This window comes from Thalia democratica, chromosome 7 (genome assembly GCF_965202585.1).
Source record: "Thalia democratica chromosome 7, ktThaDemo2.hap1.1, whole genome shotgun sequence".
Taxonomy (NCBI): domain Eukaryota; kingdom Metazoa; phylum Chordata; class Thaliacea; order Salpida; family Salpidae; genus Thalia; species Thalia democratica.
Genome location: NC_139171.1, coordinates 36,901,545 through 36,924,798, shown reverse-complemented (window position 1 = coordinate 36,924,798; position 23,254 = coordinate 36,901,545). Strand labels below are relative to the sequence as shown.

The 23,254-nt window shown below is 25.8% G+C and overlaps 1 protein-coding gene across 1 annotated transcript; it reads right to left on the bottom strand.

The window, feature by feature from the left end:
• Nucleotides 1–9,853: 9,853 nt before the first annotated feature.
• On the bottom strand, nucleotides 9,854–10,528 carry LOC145840893 (lipopolysaccharide-induced tumor necrosis factor-alpha factor homolog). Its single transcript, XM_082948241.1, has one exon. It carries the CDS (start codon nucleotides 10,520–10,522, stop codon nucleotides 10,064–10,066), a length of 459 nt encoding a protein of 152 aa, XP_082804367.1. The 5' UTR covers nucleotides 10,523–10,528; the 3' UTR covers nucleotides 9,854–10,063.
• Nucleotides 10,529–23,254: the final 12,726 nt, after the last annotated feature.

Below are 23,254 nucleotides of genomic sequence, written 5' to 3'. Positions count from 1 at the left end.
TTGTATAATAGTTGTGTTGAGTATGGTGTGTTTCCTAATTCTCTTAAACATGCTGAGGAAGTGCCTAACTATAGAATGGTTAAAAAAAGATGTAAATAATTATAGACCTATTTCTCTTTTGTCTCCTTTTTCTAAAATTTTTGAGTCATTAGTGTGTGAGAGACTGAGTGGTTACTTTCTGTCAAATGATTTACTGCACTGCAAACAATATGGGTTTAGAAAAAATAGTACGACTGAATTAGCAGTGAATCAGATTGTTGAGGAACTAATTGAGGCTGGTGAAAAAAAAAAGGTAAATTGTTCTGTTTTCTTGGATCTTGCTAAAGCTTTTAATACTGTTAATTATAAAATTTTAGTATCAAAACTTAAATGTTATAATATAAAATGTTAAATGTTAAATTTTATTATAAGTTATTTAAAAGATAGAAGTCAGTCTACTGTTGTAAATAATGTTGTTTCTGAGCGTGAAATTTTGAATGTTGGGATACCTCAGGGTTCTTGTTTTGGTCCATTGTTGTTTCTTGTATATATATAAATGACATATTTTCAGCTACAAATATCAAATTGAGATTGTTTGCAGATGATGCTTGTCTGAGTTATTAACATTGTGATATCAACCATGTTAATGTTGTTGTAAATATGGAGTTAAAGAAAATTGATAAATGGCTGTGTAAAAATAGATTTTTTAATTATTCAAAGACTAAGTTTTTGCTGTTTAATAGGACTGCAAAAAAGAATGAATTCAGTGTTAAGGTAAATGGTTTTGTGATTGAGCAGAGTGAAAATATTAAATACTTAGGTGTGGTATTAGACAATAATTTAAATTGGAAGGCACATTTAAAGTACCTTAAGTCTAAGCTTTCAATAAGTTGTTTTATCATGTCAAAATTAAGATATTATTTGGATATGAGTACTTTGAAAATGGTGTACTACAGTTTGTTTTATCCTCATATCCTATATTGTATATCTGTTTGGGGTAGTGCTGCTAGTTGTCATTTAAAATCAATTGTTTGTATGCAAAAAAGAATTGTAAGATATGTTTGTCGTGTGCCTGCACTGACTCCAACAAATTTGATGTTTTTGAAAACTGGTATTCTGAAATTTAATGAGGTGTTTAATTTGCAAGTTTGTAAGTTGATGCTGAATACTTTGAGAGGATTTGAGGTTGACCACAGTTGTTTTACTCCAGTAAGTATGGTTCATACACACAATACAAGACATTCAAAAAATAATTATTTTGTTATTGAAAGACCTAGAACACGGCTTGGTCTAAACTTCTTCAAGTATTTATGCCCTAAGTTGTGGTCTAGTGTTCCAGAAATTTTTAAAAACTTAATAAAGGATCAGTTTAAATATAGTTACAAAAAATTCTTGTTGAGCCAATATACTGAGTAGGTTTAGGGTGCTGTGGTTGAGTAATTTGTGTTGCATGCAGATTTTGCTTAATTGATTTTTGTTGTTATTTTAATCTGTTTCTCTTAATATATGTATGGTCAATTTTGTTTGTGTTTACTCTGATCATGATTGGCTGGTTTTGGTCTGTTGTGGGGAAATATATTGTATGGTTGTACGTGTTTGTTTATTTGCTTCTATCCAGTTTTTATTATATTTTTTTTATGTTTTATTTGTTAGCTGTATATATTAATTAATGTTGCATACATAAAAGTTTTTTTTTCTTCTTACTTTTATAAGACTAAAATAAATTATACCAATACAAGTTTCAGAAGCTACATTTTTCTTAATAGTTTTTTTTTTGTAATTTAGCTTAATATTAAATTTTTTCTGAGTAACATTTCAGTAAATTATTAGTTACCAAGCTTTAAGATAGTTATTTATTGCTAGAGTATTCATTATTATATTATTTTTATGCATTTGCTCAACAACTGATTGTGAGTTCACTATGGTGGCGGTGATCACATGATTGGATTGTTTGTGTGATTTTTTTGTTGTAGCGCCGGTGAACACTTACTTGGGGATTTGAGCTTCATGATTTTCCAACACTTTGTGGTTTTTAGTGTTGAGATTTTAGCCTTGTGAGTGTTCTCCAAATGGCGTGTTACCAAGGGTTTTTTTTATTTGTTTAAAAGATAGTTTTTGTTTATTATGTTTTTATATAGTTAAAGTTAAATATTAATGGGGCAGGTAAAATTACATATGATGTAACACACTCACTTTTACCCAGAAAACGCTTATCTTTGCAAGGGGTGGAGTTTGAGACTGATGTTTTTTTTACCATAAAAAAATATATATACTAGAATTTATCATACTAACTTATTGCTTCTTCAGTTGTAACATTAATACTAAAATATATAATTTTTAGCTTTTTATTTGCAAATGAATTTAAATTGATTTGATAGATTGTTGTCTTTAGAAATATATTTAAAAAATAAGTAAGTTAAAAGAAACTTTAAGAATTTTAATTTTAAAAGATGTTCAGTAGATTTTTACCATAACATTTTTGTACTATGGGTTTAAAGGCTTACCATTTTTTGTTATTACAACAGTTTTTTGTATATGTATGGGGCGTAGGTTATGATATTAAAACCTACAATTTTTTATTGTTTTTTCATCATTAGGATATTTCACAATCAGGCTACACAGCCAAATACTGTAAACTTTAAGACCTTATTGTCAATTACATATATATCTAGAAAGCTAAAACCAATCAAAAAAATTGTTAATGTGTAGCTTGTGGACTTTAATTCTGAAAGGTTATCCTCCACACCAGGTACAATGATCTTAATTGCCAGAAACCAACTATTCTTCCTTCAGTTATTTATTATACTCAATGGTGTAGCATTACAAGCTTTAAATCACATGAGCTTAGATTTATTGGAATGATTTAGGGACTTTTATTTTACCACAACTAATTTGCTGCAGCTTCAAAAATCTACAAACTGTTTGCACATATCAAAACAAGATTCATAGCATGTATATATTTTTTTTATCTATACCCTTATCTCTAACTTAGCTTACCCATAAACCAAACAAAACTTGAATAACTTAAATCTAAAGAAGCATGAAAAAAGATACAGAAAATAAACATAGTTTTTAGTTGTAAGTTTTTGAAGTTACCCCTTTTTTTTACTTGTAGAAAATAGGTTTATGTGAAGCAAAGTTTTATTTTTCTGAAGCAATGAAAACTGATTTTATATACAACAGAGTCCTGCACATCTTCTGAAATTATTTTTCTTTAAATTATCTCATCTTAGGTTTTGAATTATCTAGTTTACAAAAACTGACCATCTCTTTTTGACAAATTTTTCATAGTGACTTTCGCATTCCTTATATTCATTTAATTGTTTTTCAATTTTTATCTAAAATTTATTTTCCAGTAATTTATAGTTACCTAGGATTTTATCGTTTTTCTTTTTAGCTTTTCATCCTTGCATTATTTAAAAATGACTTTCATTAAGTTCTATTGTAGAAAATACTCTATTAACAAAGAAAAAAAATGCCGTATTTAGTTAAAATAGCCTGGAAAAGCCCCTATATTTACTGCTAAAGTGTTATACAGTACTTTCATAGTATTCGAACACAATGGGGTGTTTAAATAATAAACGTGTTTTTGATATTTTAAACTTTGATTATTTAAATTGTACTTAACTACTATAATATGAAGGTTTTTAAACGTATTTATATACCATTTGCAACTTAATATTAACAGATTACTCATTATAACTATTGCTCAAATTTTACCCCTTTTAAAGAAGAACTTACAAAAATTAAAAACTTATTGCTTAAGAGTTAGTGTCCAAAAATTCTTATAGAGTCTAAAATCAATAAATTCCTTGGAGTTCATAAAATCGACAAATCAAAATTTAAAAAAAATGAAAGTATTAACACAAAAAAATTAAAGAAAACAGAAATCGATAGCTGCTCTTATTTCACAACAGTATACGTGGGTAGTTGTTCAATAATACTATAATGATATAATAATAGTTTACCTATAGCATTTATATTTCAAAAACACAACATTGTTATTAAACCGGCCTACACCAGCAAAAAAGTTTCTGACTACTTCAGCAACAAACGTAAATGCTCGGAAGCATTTTACGAAAATGTTATTTATAAATACACCTGCTCTGCATATCAGAGCATCTCCTACATTGGAGAAACATCAAGGCAAATATTCCGACGATTTACAGACCACTGCGGAACAGATAAAAACAGCGTAATATTTGAACATATTTTTAATTGCACACACAGTCAAAACTTTGAAAATTTTAAATTATGTAAACAAAGCGAACTTTACAGCCTGGGAACAATATAGATTGAGGAAGGGCGACCTAAGTTAGATACGCAGAACACATTAAATGGAAAAGCAAAACTATTAACAATTTTTTAAATAACATATTTTTTACTTTGGTTTTACTTGCTAAATCTCTAAAACTTGTATTTATTTTATTGAAATGTCATAATTTAATTTTTTTTTTCAAACTGTTTAGTAAATAATTTTTTTTTTAATTTCTATAACACTTGACAATGAAAGTTTATAGTTTTGAAAAAATTTGTGAAATAAAATATAAAATTAAATGAGTAAAATGTTAATAATAAGCTGCAAATGGTATATATTGTATATAAACATACTTGATTGTTTTAATTCTTTTGAAATAGATTCAAGTATTTGATGGTTATTTAACTGTTTTGTACTTTACTGCAGGGGCGTGTTTTGACTGGTTTCCTGTGAACCCCCTGAAAAAAAGAAGAAAAAAATAAAAAATAAAATCTTAGAATATCACTAAAACGTTGTTTATTGACTTTGCTTTGGTTATTTGATAAACTTTGAATAATGAATGTTGAATTTATAACACTGAAAGATTATAAGTTTCTGTAACAAAAAATGCTCGTTTTTGCCCATCTGAAACAGATTTCGAATAAAATTTTTATTGTGAAGTGATAATAGGTAAAATTTTAAAAGTAGAATTTTTTTCTGGGAAACTTTTTAATAAGATGCTACTAGTTCCCGTTATAAATTGTTAATTAGTGTAAATAACTTTAAATTAAGTTTTTTTTCAACTAGTAAGTGCAATTTTATTTAAAAAATGTCCAATATAATCACTAAGGTTTTAAATTACTTAGTTGATTGTATATAATATTGTTGTGTGAAGCTTTTAAACCTTGAAAAGTTCAACTCAGAGAGTTTTCGAAATCATCTTTAGACCACTACACCAGCTAGCAATTTATTCTTTTATCATTAAATCGTATTTTTATAATTTACATTTAAATTATTTTATTATTGTATATCTGTTGGCCACAAAGTTGATTCTTGATTTTTTGAAGTTTTCAACTCAGAGACATTTGAAAATCATCATTAGAATCCCTGCACCATCAGATAAACTTTTAATTATATTTTAAATTTATTATAATTTAATTGTATAAGTCTAAACATTTTTTTTAGTAAACTTTTAAATTTTATAGATTAAATTACTTGAAAAAAATATTTTTATTATACCTAGATAATGTAAAGAATTTAAAATTTAAAGAAAAAAATTGTAGGAACTCCATCTATACTAACATTTAAATCAAATCTAAAATTCTCTTTATAAAAATTTATTCTAGGTTTAATTATTTTATAGAATTGTTTTCTGATAAAAAGGTTAATTTTTATAGAGTAAGTTAGTTATGTCTGTAACAGATGAAGAAATAAAAAACGTTTGACAGAAATTTAAAACATAATAACAGCACAGAACTTAGGTTTATATTTTATTAAAAAATGAAATTAATGATTTATTATCAAGATTTTACATTCTTTTTTACTGGTATTTTTAGATTGTTAATTTATCTAAATTTAACACATTATAATAGATAAAAAAATAATAATTTTTAATTACTATTTGTATGCTTTTTATGTATTTCTAAGCAGAAAAAGGCATTTTAAACACAGAGTTTTTCACCTAAATAATGCGTAGTACGCACAATGCGTACTTAACTGGCAGTGCATACCTAATAAATGCGTACTTAAGCAGCATATTAAGAACAAAAAAAATTGTGAACCCCCTTTGAAAATGTCTAGACACGCCCCTGCTTTACTGCACTAAAACTTTAACTATCATTAAGTTAGCAGTTTTTCAAAGTAAATTATAGAAGTTTTAAAAATAATTTATATTTTTGAAATAAAGAGCTCATACTACTTTGTTGTTGTTTATTTTTTAGAACAGACACATTACTCAACTTGAACTGTCTATAAAGTAGTCTAAAATGGTCTCCAGTATTAATAGGTAAAAGTCACTGATAAAATATAAATTAGCATAAAATGATTGGTTATTTTTTTTGACCAATTTAAGTAATATGAATAAAAAGTTTCCTGCAGCGGGCCCTAAGCACAAACGCTCAGAGTTAGCATGATGACAAAAATTATGAATATTTTTTATACATTTTTAACTTAGATATACATACAACTAATAATCTATGTAACTTTGTTAGATGTTTCAGTCATCAAAATAAGTCAATCTACGCTTTACCCTAATATTTAGCTTCTTAAAATATTTTCCCATCTTTAGACAGTTAGGTATAAGTTAAGCTAAAAGCTGTGTTAAGATAACATTTGTAGTTTATTGAACATAAACTACTCTGTAGTTTTTTTTTTTGCTCAAATAGTTTTAGAAATAAATGACCTACTTTTAAACTTTTGAAAACCTGTTTTTATTACAATAACTGTTATAACTATTTCTAAACTATTTACCCAGTAAAAATTTGTCTGGTTTTAATGCTTATGTATTACTAATCTTTATATTTGTACAAGAAAAAAAAAACCGATGAAAACTGGTAAATAGCTAAAATCTAAAGTGTAAAAACTTAAAAATAATAAACACTAAAAAAGTATTTTATCTGATACATAAGTAAAAAGTATATAAACTAAAAATAAACTGAATTATTTATAACTTATACAACTCCTATTAGCTATACAATATGATTGTAACAATATGCACCTTTCGTATGCTATTCCATTGATTTTGAATACTAATTTTTTTAATACTGAGTGTTGAACGTCAAAAAATAAAACAATCAGAATGAGACGTGTAAATACTGATGCAAATGCACTAAAAAAGATAGACTTGTGATACTGTAAGGATATAGAGAATGGTCTTAAAATCGTTCTTGAAGTTAAAATTAAACCTATTTTTAGAACTGTATTGTATATTAATCTTATGTTTATGTTGTAAATATAAGATAATTTTAAAGAAAATATTAAATTATTCTAGAATTTATTAAATAATTTATAATTCACATTAGTTGATATTTTAAAGTATTTTTCACTTAAACTTAAATTTTTATTATTTTTTTTATTCGAAGTGATTTATAAAAGTAACTTATATTTTTGAAATAGAGTTTTTATAGTAGATACGTGGCTTAAACTGTACTGTCTGATTTATAAAATTACAACCTATTAATTAAATTAATTAGTATTTAACTACGATGAATAGTACAAATTATTCAAGTAAAGTCAAAAAACTAATTTATTTTAAACTTAAACTAATACCTTAACATTTTTTCTGTTATTACAACTTACATATATTTGGTAGAGGTTAAATATAGATCTTTGTTATAAAACAGACTTTTTTCTACTAAATTTGATCAAAAAAACATTTTAAAATAAATTCTATACGCTTATACAGTTTGCTGATAAATGCATCGGCTGAAACAGCCTAATTTTTTGGGATTATTTAAGAATGCTGTTATAACCAAGATTTTATAATAATTAAAAATTGAACGTCGATTTGTTTTAAGATATATAAAAGTTTTAAATGTCAAATTAAAAATAAACAAGATGAAATTTATCTAAAACAATGAACAACAAAAAAATGTTAACATTAAATGTAAAAATGATTTTATAAGAGCAGTTTTACAAAGTATTTTTTGTTTCAAGACATTTTTAATTAAAAGTAATAAAATCTGCTAAAAAGCATTATATAAATGTTAACAATGAGAATATTGTTTTTACTTACTATATCTTAGTCTTATCAAATCGATATAACTTAAAATAAGTTCAATAAGTACGAAAATCTATAAGTTTCATAGATATTGTGATATAAGCGTTGTAACAAACCCAGCCTGGTTAGGGTTGTTACCTTCAGGGGTAATAGCTTTGCTTCTTTTTTAGCAATACATTTTGAGCGTTTAACTCTAAAACTATCAGAATCACTCATAACAACTTTTATCACAAATTACTAGTAGTTATTACTACCAAAATTATATACCAAATTCTGACAATCTGTGATCAAGTGTTTTATTAAACCAAAAGTAATATGTAACATACAGTAACTCAACTTCTAACAACTGATAACACAAATAAAAGCAAACATAAATACTTTTTAGCATCAAATCAGTGTTGTAAAAATTTAAATCAAAAATAACAAAGAAAAGTTTGTTACAGCGTTATAAAAACGTTTAAAAAAACCGAATGTCTTTGGATTTGAGAAACCTTATAAAACTCTGATGAATAAACCTAAACTTTAAAAGTTGCATCTAACTTACAAGTTTTAATTAAAACAAACTCCGAGTCAACTAAAACCTTGGAGTTTGATAATTTAAATAGTAAAAATCATTTGTTTACTAAAATAACGCAGAATTTTTTTGAATTAACGACTGTTTGATTCTTTGAAAAATGTTTACTTTTATAAACTTTAAACTAATAATAACAAATTGATAATTAAATGATGGCCAGCATCAGATAAAATGGGCCATACGCAACGTGCTCAAAAAGTTAAAAAAAAACCACACATTGTAACTATGACTAGAATTTAAAATTAACAAAACATTAATTTAAATACTATTAACTTAAACAATAAATGATTTTAATTGAATTAACTACCTTTTTTGTGTAATGGGTCACTTAAAAAGTTCCTCCTCCGTTTTACTCAGCTTTTTGCTGACGACAGAGCACCAAAAGTCGCGGTCATCAGTTATTTTTTTTTCATTTACCAGTTGTCAAGTTTAAGCTGTTAGATCACGCTCAAAACGTCTTTTTATCTTAGCCTTGGGCGACCGAGACCGGTGTGTCTCAGTATTTCTTTGTTAATCATTCTTTGTTGCCGCTTATTTCTGAGAATACAATAACAACTGTACAAAAGTTAGTGTTAGCTACTTTCTCCTGCACACTTCACAAAGTCCATGTTTTACTGCCTTACATTGGAAGAGTACTCCACACACACAGGCACGATAAATCGCTAACTTTATGCGGATGGTTATGGTAAGGTTATATCTTTCAGATATATCTTTCAGATAGCAAAAGTATCAAAAGCTTTACAAATGCGAAACTTTATTTCATAATCATTAATGCGTTTTACGCAATATAATCCAATTCATACAAAACTTTCAACATTTTTAGTTATATTATTGTTTATAAATATTTTATTTTGAATATATGTTAGCTTAGGGTTTTAAAAGCTAGTGATGAGACAAAAATATATGCATTCTTATTAAAACTGGTTTAACAGTGCATGAATATTTTAGTAGATAATTAATGCATATAAAACTATATTTTATTATTGGGTCCTTAAAATATTATGTAAATTTTAATAGCTGATAGAATAATAGTACAGATTTGAATTATAATTATAAGCTAATTATAATTATATAACAGTTTAAGAAAAGTATTTAAACATAACTTGATGAAGAAACTGTATTAAAAAACTTTTTATAAGCACTGACGAGCTCTCTGAGCGAAACTTAGTTTACCAAACAAACTTTGGAAAAAAAAGTGCATAATATTTCCTCTAACAAAGTAAGACCTGTAATTATTTTTCCAACAATAGACTTTATAATAACTAAATAAACAAAAATAAGGTAAAAAACATTTTATTTGATGCAAAAATTGTGTAAAAAATCTAAATATGCAGTTAGTTTTAGAAAAGTTAGCAAAATATTATATTTTTTTACTAGCGCTAAACTAGTGTAAAATTAAATAGAAAACTTGCAATAAAAACTGTTTTATAAAGTATAAAATCTTTAAACAACAACCAATACAAGTTGCTTAATCAAACAAAAGCTAAAAAAAAGAACACGTGTTAAAGTAAAATCAAATTTGAATTTTTGCAAAACAAATTTTTCCCACTGAACTTCAATCCGCTTTGCAAGTGCCCAGATGACCCCTGCAGACGGGACACGAGTGCTCGGCGTCCTTCGAAAAATTCGTGCAGTAGGGAAGAAGGCACAGGCAGCAGGCTCCTCCTCCCAGCAGGAAGATCAGGCAGCAACAACAGTGGGTGAGGCAGGAGTTCTCCATGGCAACGCGGGTGGTCACCATCTTGTTGCACCTGCGGCAGTGGACCAAGCAGGGGGCTCTCGTTTGCTGGGGCGTCAGCTGGGCAACGACGACGTTGACCGGTTGCTGGGTGACCACGGTCGGACCCCCCGGTAAGCTGAAGTTGGGATTGTGACTGGGTGGGTAGTTTGCTGGAAGAGGGGCTGAGTGGTTGGGAGCCGCAGGTCCTCGGTGGAAGTTTTGAGGGTTGCAGGCAGCTTGATCGGCAGCCATGACTTGGTTGTATCCAGGGGGGCTTAACTTTTCTGTGTTCATGTTATAATTATACAGCTGAAAATATTTATCGATAAACCTTTTTGTTTAGTTTGTAGAAATCAGTTAAATGGATACGACCACCACGGTATTCATAATACTACTCATCTAACTTTTGTTAAATATTTTCTGACTATAATATAAAGAATTGTTAAGTTTTCGTTCATTTAGTCTCACACTCAAAAGCTAAGACTTATCATCAACTTACAGTTTAGGGTTACTTTATTTAAAATTTCTTATAAAAAATTAACTTTAAAAAAGTTTTAACTCGTCGTAAATTGATGCTAAAAAATTTAAAACTTGATTTTGATATTGTATTTAAAAATAATTACACCTAAAAAAATAAATATTTATATAAAGCTTACGAATGCAAAGTATAATTTTGCTTATAATGTGTTATAATTTACTTTTGGAAAATAATCTTATTTTTTAAAAACTATGCTTGCATTAAACTTGCACTTTCAACCAATTTAAAATTTTTTTAAATTATCTTACGCGTAACTTCACCCTCGCATAACTTCCCTTTTCGAAAGTTCGAAGCCACAGTACTTTACAACATCTTCTAATTTAGACTTAGAGTTCAATGCGCGAAATTACGCGGTAGTTTACTGTACTTAGAAATTTTAATTGATACAGCTTAGTTGAGTCGTTTTATAATCTTTTTCAACGAACTTTTTTGTTTTAGATCGTTATGTAATTTTATACTTAATACAGTATTAATTAATTACAATCTATGTTTGTAAATTTCTGTCATATACACTATGGGGTTATCATTCTATTTTTCATAGTAGAAGTGTTCACATTTATAAAAAGTTGTTTGGTTTTGGTAAAGTATTAGTTATCAGATAACAAAGATAGTTACTTTCTCAACTTTCATTTGACGCTAAAACTTCGCGAAAAAAACAGTACACTAAAAAGTATCAAACTGCTAATACTTTTGATAAAAGATTAACTAAAGCTAAAAGTTAGTTTAAAAAAAAGATATCTGTATGTTCGAACGAAAGTTATCGAACAAAGCAATAAGAATATTGTCTACTAAATTAAACAAATTTTCAAAAGTATTAATAAACTATTTAGTAGCTTACAAGTTTGTAGGTAGCTGGTATATTTGTAAAACAGGTGTACAATTGAGTAACTTGCTAAAAAAAACTTACATTTTAATTTTTTGAAAAACCTCTAGTTTTATTGACTAGAAAGCAATCACTGAACAACTTCCTTTCTGTAATTAACAAAACATTAGTAAAACTTATTTAGTTCTCGTGTTTATGCGAAATAGGCTAATATTTAGCCAGACATGTTTCGACTAACTCTATTGCAACTATACTAAAAAAGTATTTCCGTGTATTGGCTATATATGTATTGTATGCATGCATATATCAACTTTCTCATAACCTCACTTACAAAACAAAACAGCCAACGGCAGTAAGCAATATTCTCATTACTAATAAAGAATTACTAAAACCATCAAGCTTACTTTAGAGGAGAATGAAAGAAAATCATGCTTAATATCGATTATCATACTTTAATTTAACTTTTGGTATGTTGCTACTCGTTTGAACTTCTCAGTAACAAAAGTATACTTGAAAAATATTTTAATACGTTTTAATATTTAAGTTGAACAGGTTAAAGTTATCGGTTGTCCTTACAAAAGTATTTTATCACACAATAGTAGCTTATCAGTATAGAATTTGTTTCTTAAGATATTGTTATATTATATTATTTTGACTTTAATTAACTTGAAAAGTTGAAAAAAAACTATAAAGTTATAATCATTATACATCCTAAAGTTTAAGTTTACCGATAACAACATAAGTAATAAAATAAAACTATTGAGTAAAATAAACATTAAGTAAAAAAATAAGTTAAAAAAACCAAAAACATGCAATTGACTTACTAAAAAATGTCATTAAAGCAGTACATATTTAGATACAGTAAACCTGCCACTTAGGTACGCATATTTTTAGTTATTATTGCAAGCTTATTGTACATATGATGAAACTAGGCATCAAAACCTAAGCCACTTAAACAGAAAGACACGTAACGAAATAAATCAAAAATAAAAATAACACAAAAAGTACATTGTTTAAAACAAAAGTGAAAGATGTTTCAATATAATATATATAAATTTATGTACTAACATAAAAGCACATCTTTTAACCACAAACTTATACTTGTTTACGCTTTGATGTAAAACGATCAATCATGAAAAATTTAAATGCACTAACTGACAAAAAAAATTTTTAAACTTAAAGCTCCGAGCACCTTAATGTAAACTGGATTGATAAACAATCATTTAACATATAGAAAAAAGACTCATCATTAATCGAATTTTGCTTTTTAGATTTGAGATATTCAAGTTTTCATAGAATTATTTTTTTAGTTAATAAAAGATATATAAGTTTTTCTAAAAAATAAATAAATAAGTTATTAAATATAAAAGTATGTAATAGAAATAAACGACTATATAGATAATATTTAAAAAATGTTGAATAATTTTAGACATAAAAACTAATCTTAAAAAATATGTATTATTAAGTTATCATTATTATTGTTTATTAAAAGATAAAAAAAGCGCTCAAAAAGTTTGGTCTAAAGACCTGGGGTACAAAGGAACTTCTCGATTATCGAGTCGTAAACTACATGCTTATAAAGTTTCTTACGAGCTATTACACATACTTTTTTATCATTTAATTATATAAATCTTTAGTAATAAAATAATCAATTAAACGAAATGAAAAAAAAGCAAACTAAACGAACATTAACTGAATTTTTTGTTTAAAATTGTACTTAAAAACTTGTTTGGTTACATAAGAACTAATAAATTCATATAACTTTAAATTAACTGATAAAAAGAGACCAACAATACTAATAGCAAACATGTAGTTACTTGAATGATAGATTACAACCTCTATAAAAAAAAGTAAAGATGTAAAACGGTGAAATATTGTAACGTTTAGTGTTATCAGTATTTTGTGCTAAAAGTGTAATTTTACCTGAACAGTAAAAACAACTTTACATTTAAATAGATGAATAAACTATTTTATATTTTTATAATGATTTTAAGGAAGTAAATTCTACCATAACTGACTTTAACTTTTACAAACAAAAATATAAATATAAGTACTGTAAAATTGTAGCTTTTTATAAGCAAAAATAATAAATAAAAACAGTAATAATATTAACAAAATTAGCACAAACCGATTTAAAAATAGCATTAAATTATTATCTAATGATATAAAGTAAATTTACTATTTGTAAAGCATAGTTCTGTAAATTAACTTATTTAGATTAGATATCATTAAAACAAAAATTAGCTATCACTGTTTTATATTAAGCTAATTTTTACAATTATATTGAACATCATTAAAACATTACTTAACAAAAAACTGCTTAACAAAACCTCTTTTCCAATACATATATAATGTAAATAAGAAATAAACTGATTACAAATAATAATACGATAGTCTAACTAGATTTATGCAATGTAGTCAATAACAAGAAATTGAGTTCTGATTGCAAAAACTAAAACGAGTATTACAATATAGTAGTCTTATAGCTGAAATTGATAAAAAAAATTTACCATATTATTATTATTATTAGTTTAACAATAGGGTTGATCACGCCAATTCGATCATCAGACCACAAGTTTTGGTAGACTGAGACCGGTTTCGTTCTTATTAGGACTCATCAGCCAGTCACAACCGAAAAACTTGTAGTCGTCAATCTACAAACGGTTTATCATGATTTCACATGAACCAACCATTTGCTAGCAATGATAAGTGACGTCAGCATTGTCATCTGCTGTGCAACGTTTAAAACATTGTCCACTAAGCAAGACATCTGGCACGCTCGTTTTAGTACGATCAACAAAAAACATCGTCACTGATCATTGCTAGCAAATGGTTGATTCATGTGAAAGCATGATAAACCGTTTGTAGATTGACGACTACAAGTTTTTCGGTTGTGACTGACTGATGAGTCCTAATAAGGACGAAACCGGTCTCAGTCTACCGAAACTTGTAGTCTGATGATTGAATTGGCGTGATCAACCCTATTGTTAAACTTGAGCTTATCTCACGGCAAACGAAAGTCCAGGCTTCTGCTCTGCTGACTTTCGCCGATGTTTTTTGTTGATAAAATTATTTTTATTATTATTATTACTATTATTATTATTATTATTATTATTACATTATTATTATTATTATTATTATTATTATTATTATTATTATTATTATTATTATTATTTTCTTTCCTTATACTAACATAATTAGAAAATAACATTAAAATAAGTATCTTTATCAACATTTTAAACTTAAAATGTTTGTATTCTTTTAATGACATACAACTTTATAGTCAAACTTTTTTAAAGTAAACATTACATTTTATAATTATTTATTACAAAATTAAATGTTTATAAACTGTTGGGAATACGTTTTTAATACTTTTTTATAGTGGTTATGCTTATGATGATGTCAATTTAATTCAGTTATGTAATTAAAAAGTATTACTTTCGTTATAAAATAATTTATACAAATCAGTATAATTCGAACAATTATTGTTTATATTTAAAAAAAACCACAGTTACTTGATAACTTATTACTTTTTTGATAATACAATTTAAGGGATACTAAGTTTGTCGTTGTAAGTATCTCTGAATAATCAAATAGGTAAATTTAAAGTTTAAAAACATTATTATTTTTAAATAATACGAAATATTTTTAAACCTAGTTTACTGCTTTATTCATAAAAAGTTTAAATTTCTAAAATGTTTTGTACAACACTATATTAATCCATAATATCTCTTGCTTTTGTCGCTTCGGCTGTTAAGCCGAAGTGTTTCATGTCGAACTATTTTGGTAGTACAATTTGTTGTAGTTTATCGCACATTTATTCATTGTAAATACAGTATAAACTTATTGACTCAATTTCATTATACAAGTAGTTTAAGATTTCTAACAATCTTATAAACTTACTTCAATAAATTATAGTTTAAGTAATCTAACTGCTTTGTGAAACTATTTCGATAAACAGAAGTTAAGGTTTTATCAACACTTATAATCTATTAGATTAATAGTATAAATCCAATTTATACTTTATATACCTACTTTATTAATTAACGAGATTAATCTAAAAAGGAGCGTAGAACTACCTAACGATATCATTTTAATAGCTTATCAGTATAGAACTTTTTTGTTTAGATATTGTTATTTTATATTATTCTGACTTTAATAAACTTTTATAGTTGAAAAAAAAACTATAAAGTTATAAACATTATATATCTTAACATTTAAGTTTACCGATAACAAAATAAGTAATAAAAAAAATATTGAGTAAAATAAACAATTGTAAAAAAAAAGTTATAAAAAGCAAAAACATTCAATTTACTTACTAAAAATGTCATTAAAGCAGTACATATTTAAATACAGTAAACCTGCCATTTAGGTACGCATTTTGAATACAACGCAGAAATGCGTACCATACCGGTAGTGCGTACCTAAGAATTTTTGGTTACTAATTATCTACATTAAGTATGATATAAACATATTAAAAGTCATCAAAGTTTACAATTGATTATACATCGAAATTTTTCAATACAAAAAATTTAAACATAAAAACAAAACATATTTATTAAATTATGTTTGTGCAATGTACATTAAAATCTTGAGTATGTTTTTATGTAAGCATGTTTCTATTTGTATGTAATATATTTAAATTACAAAGTCTTTTTACCTATCGTGTAATTACTTCTGCATTTAAATTTTATTTAGTACAGATAAAAAATTACTTACTTTACATGTATAAAAATTTATTTAAATATTAAAAACCCTCTTTTTAAGTATAAAAAAATTATTGTAAAAAATACAATATTGCTTCTACTGTCTTAAAATGAACAAATAACACTCTTTCGATTCACTACTATTTTCGTTTATTAAAACATTATCAAACAATAAACGGCTTTCTTTTATTGAGAAAAACCCTCTATTTATTTGTTTTTATTAGTAAGCTAATTTAGGATTATAAAATTGCAATGTCAACTGCAATGTTCGTTACTTTTGGTATTTATCGTTTTTATACGCATTTTATACATGTGTTTCAATCATTGAAATGTAAATTTAAATTAAACTATAATTTTTCTTCTTTAAATAAATAAACTGTAATAAATGAGTTTTAAATATTGGATTTAACTTTTTTTTTTGGTTCCATTAGTTTTGAAGTATTTAAGTTAATTACAGTGAAATTTGTACTTCTAAATTTATCTTTGTTTTCTTAACTTCAAAGTAAAAAAAAAGCGTTTTGAACACAAATTTTTTTGGCTAAAAAATGCGTATCATACTGGCAGTGCGTACCTAAGAAGTGCGTACTTAAGTGACAGTTTACTGTTTTGATATTCTATTTAAGTAAACTTTTAATTATGAATAAATGTTATCGCGAGGTAACCTTGAAATAGATAGAGCAAGTAAATTATTTTTATTTAGTCCTGGAGAAGACATTAAACTGTATCCGTGGTGTATGACTCAATAAAAAGTTTTTTTCGTACACCAGGTCTTTAGATAAAAATTTTTAGCGCATTTTTATCGTTTAATAAACATGAATAAGCGAATTACTTTTGAAATACTGCCGAAACATTTTTTATTTATTTTTGGTGCTGTGTTAAACTACGTTGTTAAAAAAAACGGAGTATTGCCTCTCTCTGAAACTGCAATCACAAAACAACTCGTACTCACTTAAATTTGTACTTGAATAGTTAACATACAAAAAATGGGTGCACGACTACTCATATTTGGACAGCTTAAATTTTTATAAAATTGTTTAAAGGGTCAAAACCTAAATACTAATAATTATTTGAAAAAGTATTAAATACGTATACAAGTTTTTCAACAAGTCTTTTTTTTTTTGCAAAAATATGATTAGAAAATTGAGTGATGTCTAAAATGGTGTTGAGTAATTGGGAACAACAAGTTCTGGGTAGAAATTTTGTGGATTGTAGGCGGCTTGATTGGCAGCCATAACTTGGTTATATCCAGTAGGGGCTTAATTTTGTGTACTATTTGTAAAATTATTAAAAGTATTATAACATTAAAAGTATTAAAAATTATTTTTTGGTTTACCAGTTTTTGTGTATAGATATATTTGTAAAACAAGTTTAATTTTTGATGATATCTAGAACAAAAACTACAGATTAAATTGTTGTAAAACCTGTAGTTTTTAACGGCTAGAAAAACGACTTTTTAATAAACCCTTTCTGTAATTAACAAAGTATTTGTGAAACGTCCTCGTGTGTATCTAAAATAGATTTAGGTCTAGCCAGACATGTTTTGGCTTATTCTATACCAGCTACACTAAAACGATTTTTTTGTGTAATGAGTTTGTATGAACTGTATGCATGTTTAAACTTTCTCTTAACTTCACTAACAAAACAGCCAACGGCAGTAATCAGTACCAAAGTAAGCGATTTTACTTATCAAGAATTACTAAAACCACTAAGCTTGTTTTAGAGGTGAACGTTACGCACATGTTGGTAAACATACTTATATTGATTGATTAAATTTAATTTTAATACGTTGCTACTTATTAGAGCTTCGAAGTAACAAAGGCTTACTTAATAAACGCATCAAAATCTTTAGATACGTTAAGTTAAACACGTTTAAACTAAAATATGTTAGTCACCGACTATTCTTGCAAAAATATTTTGTCATATAATATAGGCTTATCAAAACCGAATTATTTTTTCAATAATGTTATTTATATATTAAAACTTAAAATATTTTGTATCGTTTAAGTAAACTAAGAAGTCATGAGTTTTATATACAACATAACGTATAAGTTTACCAATAACAAAGTCGTTACAAAAGAAGTTTTTGATAAGTTTTAAAAAAAAGTTTAATAAATAAACTATAAACATGCAATTGTTTTACTAAAAATGTCGTTTAAACAATCCATTATAAAATATCATATACCTTTTAAATAAGCTTTTAAGTATTAATAAATGTTTTTTCTAAGTAACCCTGCAAATTGCAGCCTGCAATGAATAAAGCTATAACTTTATTTTTAGTTAAATCAAATTACTTTAAAAAAAAAATAAAGCATAATTTATTTAGTTTTGAAATTGTGTTATACTTTTGTCTTAAAAAAACAAAGCATTGCCTATCTCTAAAATTACAACAACATAATAACTAATATTCACTTAAATTTGTAGTTAAATATAAGGTTAATAAAAGAACTGCATAAAAATATGCATAATAACCTGTTTATTACTTATAGAAGTAATGTTTTTTTTTTAATATATAATTGGATTAACTACCAGTTTATATAATAAAATTAATAATTCGACGTTTTACCAAATTTCTATAAAAGCTTCAAAACAGGCTGTCAATTGAACTAAAACCATTAGAAAATTTCAAAGCAAGCTTTCTGCTTAAACCAAAATTTTCAACTCATTCAAATAAAATGAACATGCATTTGCTTAAAATTTTGTAATTTTGGATTTTTCTTTTATTCCGGCTCTAAAATTTCTTTAAAACCTCATTAAAACAAATCATACTTTTGATGATACAACTTAAATTTAGTTCTTATTTTGTGAAATTATAAATTTAAAATCTTAGTAAATTGGATTGATAGACAAATTAGTGAGTCATGTATAAGTTTAAAACTAATAATATATTGAAATGAATTATATAAAAATATTGAATATACAAATTTCACTGCTTATGATTTAGCAAAAAATTTAAATATTTTCAATAACAAAATGTGTTTTAAAGTTATTGCATTTAATGACTGAATTTTTTTTAATTAAGTGTGAAAAATAACTTAGAGAATACGTGCATATATTTAAAATGTTGAAACTAGTATTAGTATTTAATTAGTGTCTTTTTTTTTACATTTGACTAAAACTAAAATGATAAAATCAATTTAAATAAGTTTACATAGAAATGTGATTGAATACTACATGGAAAACTTAACTTTTTTTGAATTGATTTTAATCTATAAAAAATGTTTTCTAAAATTTGGGTTGTTTACATAAAAAAGATCTCCTTTTTAATAAACTAACTTAATAAGTTATCTTTTCTTTTATTATGAGGATGTAATCTAAGTATTAATGATGTAAATGTTAACATTAACAAGTAAAATATTATAAAATGTTTTAGTCATTTCATGACACGATATAATAAAGTAATACTTAGAACGATAAAAATATAAATAACAACTAAAAAAATTTGAAAATGATAGTCTTTTGGGTTTAAAAACCATTGAAAAAAGCTGTCTCAATTTTATTTTAATAGCATTTTTATTATCTTTTATTTTCATTCTCTGAGTCTTCTCTAAAAAAGGCAGATTCTCAGCTAATTATTCATCTTGTTTATAATTTAGAGTAAACATAGACTTATAAAAATATTTGTTAACATTACAATCTTTCAAGTGTAAAATAACTTGCTATTGCCATAAAAACTTGTAAGTGCAGTAAGAAAAATCCAACATGTAATAAATACCTAAGTTATACTAAAATCAATTTAGAAATATTTACTCCTGTTGAGTATTAAACCCAAAAGGAAAAGTGTGACCATAAATTAAAAGTTGTAGTTATATCAAAATTTATAATTATATTGAATTATATACTTATAGTAAATGTACGTTTTCATTGCTATAACTACAATTTTTTAGTTTTTTTTTAGTTAATTCTTTTTACTAATAGTTTATTTTAAATTTTATCTGAGGGTTGAATTTTAAAAAGTCTACAAAAGTCATTTAAGATACTAAATTTTCTATAAAACTTTTAACAGTTTGTAAAATGCTCATAAAATTTATAAAAACTTTAAAACTGTTGATATACAAACTGGTTTTCCAGAATGATATTATGACTCTTTAAAAATTAAATTTGACTTTTTTAAACAGAATTTTCTAAACTCTTCACTACGCTCAATTATTATTTTTTGATAAACGCTTCTAATTAAGTAGCGTGGCCCGATGGCGTAGGGGTCTTATTGACGTTGCAACTTCTATGAGTTGAAGGTTGCAAAATTAAAACCCAGCAGTTAAAACATATACAAAATAAAGTTGATTCTTTTAAAGCATTGGTTTTAAAGGCTTTTTTAGAAAACAATATACAATTACTGTTATCCGAGTTTGTTTTTTCATATTTTAAATTACTATATTTACCACATTAAACAGAAATTTTTGTAGTTCAGGGGTCGGCATAGCTCAGGGGCAACTCACGAGCCAAATTTCGGAAATAAAATCTTTGCGTGACGCGGTCATAGTTTTAGTTACAGCGCGATTTTTTTTACTCTTCGTTACAGACCACGGTCCCGGTGTATATAGTGTAAGTTTTAAGAATTTATTTAGCGGGCCAGACTTACATACTCGTTGGTCGCATCAAATTTAAAATAAAAAAATGCTCACGAGCTGCAGTCTACTGATACAGATCCATCTGTTAGCGCTTTAACATTAACGTTTATAGCTGATACAAAAATGAGATTACTATGAAGTTCTAATTTAAGTAGTTTATCATTTAGTGCGAACATTTTAAATTTGTATTAATTGATAATCATATTAGTATGATTTATTTTAGTTGAAAAATTTATTGATTGAGAATAATTCAATAACAAAACGTTTTGTTTAAGAATAAAAAAAAAAGAAGATTTAGAATATTATGAAAAATAACAGTCTGAAATGAAAACAACATGTAAAAACATTAAAAGCTAAGTTATCAAAGCAATTAGCGTTTTTCTGAAACGAGATTTTTTCGAAACTAAAAATTGATGTATTTAGTGTTAAACTTACTCTTCATGAGTCACATTTAGATACGGTTTGTTAAACTTGGGAAGGTTAAATTAAACTAAACTCATTTAAGTCAATGTACTTATTATAAAAGCTTTTAGATATATTAAGTACAAAATTTATTTAAAAAACTCCAAAAACAAAAACAAATACTAAAAGTTGAACACTTTTTTAATTTAAAGTTAGATGTCTTTCTAATAAAGTTCAATATGACTTTTTACTATATAGTTAGAGTTATTTTAAAAATGCAGATAAAGTAAAAAAAACAGTTAACAATATCTGCTTTAATAAACATTTTTTTACCAAGCTGTGATAGATATGATCATAAATCTTTAGCTTATTTGAATAGTAAACTATGAAATGATATTTCTAATGACTTATAAAATCAGGGTCAATTTGAAAGGAGGTACCATTCTAATAAAACTTTAATTACCAATAAAAAAGGATACTTTGCACATAAGTCTGCAAAATATTTTTATGTGTAAAGAAAATTACTGGTTGATAAGAAAAACACTAAAGACAAATTGTTTTTGTATAATGTTAACTTTCATTATCTGCTACTTCTTAATCACTTAAATGTAACTTCGTTATATAGACTATAAATAATTGGTCATAAATTTACATGTTTAATAAACTTGAAGATAGAAAACAAACTATAGTGCTTAGTTTAGTTATAAACCTTTTAAGCTTTAGTTTTGTTAAAATGTTGATTTTATTACCAAAAATGGAGATTTCGCTAGTTGTAAAAGTTAGAAAACGAAAATATACTAAAATAAAACTATTTTTTAAGTTGACAAGGTGTAAAAACTAAAATAAATCTAAGCATATGCCCTTTTTAAGTTATTTTGATAGTTAAAAACCAACACTTAAATTTTAGTACTTTAAAGTCCGGGTTCAGTAAACTTATTCGGCGGGCTAAATACAGCCCTAAAGATAAAATTGCAGTCTGTGGTGGACTTTTCAGCCTCGTTTTTCAAACAATAAAAAACTGTGCTAAAATATGTGAAACTGCTAATACTTTGTTGTTGCTTGTTTTGTCCTTTTCTGTTTTTTTTTTTTATTAGCTTTCCCGTATATCTTAAGTAACTAGGGTCATTGGAAAACACTTTTTGTAAAGTACGACTAGCGAACAATCTTCTGTAGGAAAATTTGTCCTTTATTTATAAAAGATTCTTGTTTAATATTTTGTTTTCTGTTAGATAATAAAAGAATGTTTGTAAGAAGATTTTAATACAAATATTAAATAAAAAAGTCTTAAATATTCATTTAAAAAAAGTTAAAAATAATATAGATAACAGAAAAACCTTTTCTAGAATGCATACAATTCTGGTTATATATGTTTAAATGAATTCAAGTATCGGAAGTAATTACAAAATTTTAATTTTTTAGGGAATTTTATATTTATGTTAAAACTAAAGTTGCAATGCAGCTCAATTTAAAATGTAAAAAAATGCAGCTTGTAAAAGTCTTAAATTCAAAACAAAAAAAAAAACAACTTATGTAAGAAAATTTTCTACATCATCAAGGTGGCCATATTTATTGGAAAAATAGTTGTAAATATTTTTTAGGTTATGATTAACTTTAGGTGGGCACCAATATCGAAGTGTAATACTGGAATTTTTCAGCGTTATTTTAAATAATTTTCAGTTTTATTTTGAAAATAAGTACGTAAGTTACTACATTAAGCATACATAAAGCAGGCGAAGCCCTGCTTATGTACTTATACTACTAAATGTAATTTTAGGTGACTCTTCAACTGTATATAAAAGTGTCATTTCAACAATGCGACTTTTAAACTATTTTTTTATTCTTTTAGTATTATGGTTTATGTAGGTTAAATATCGCTGTGAATTAATTATAAAAATTGAGTCGGTTTTTAGGCCTTAATTAATTCTAACGATAGTGTCATTTCAACTAAGTGTCATTTCTAATTATATTTTACTTTAATAGATAAATTGA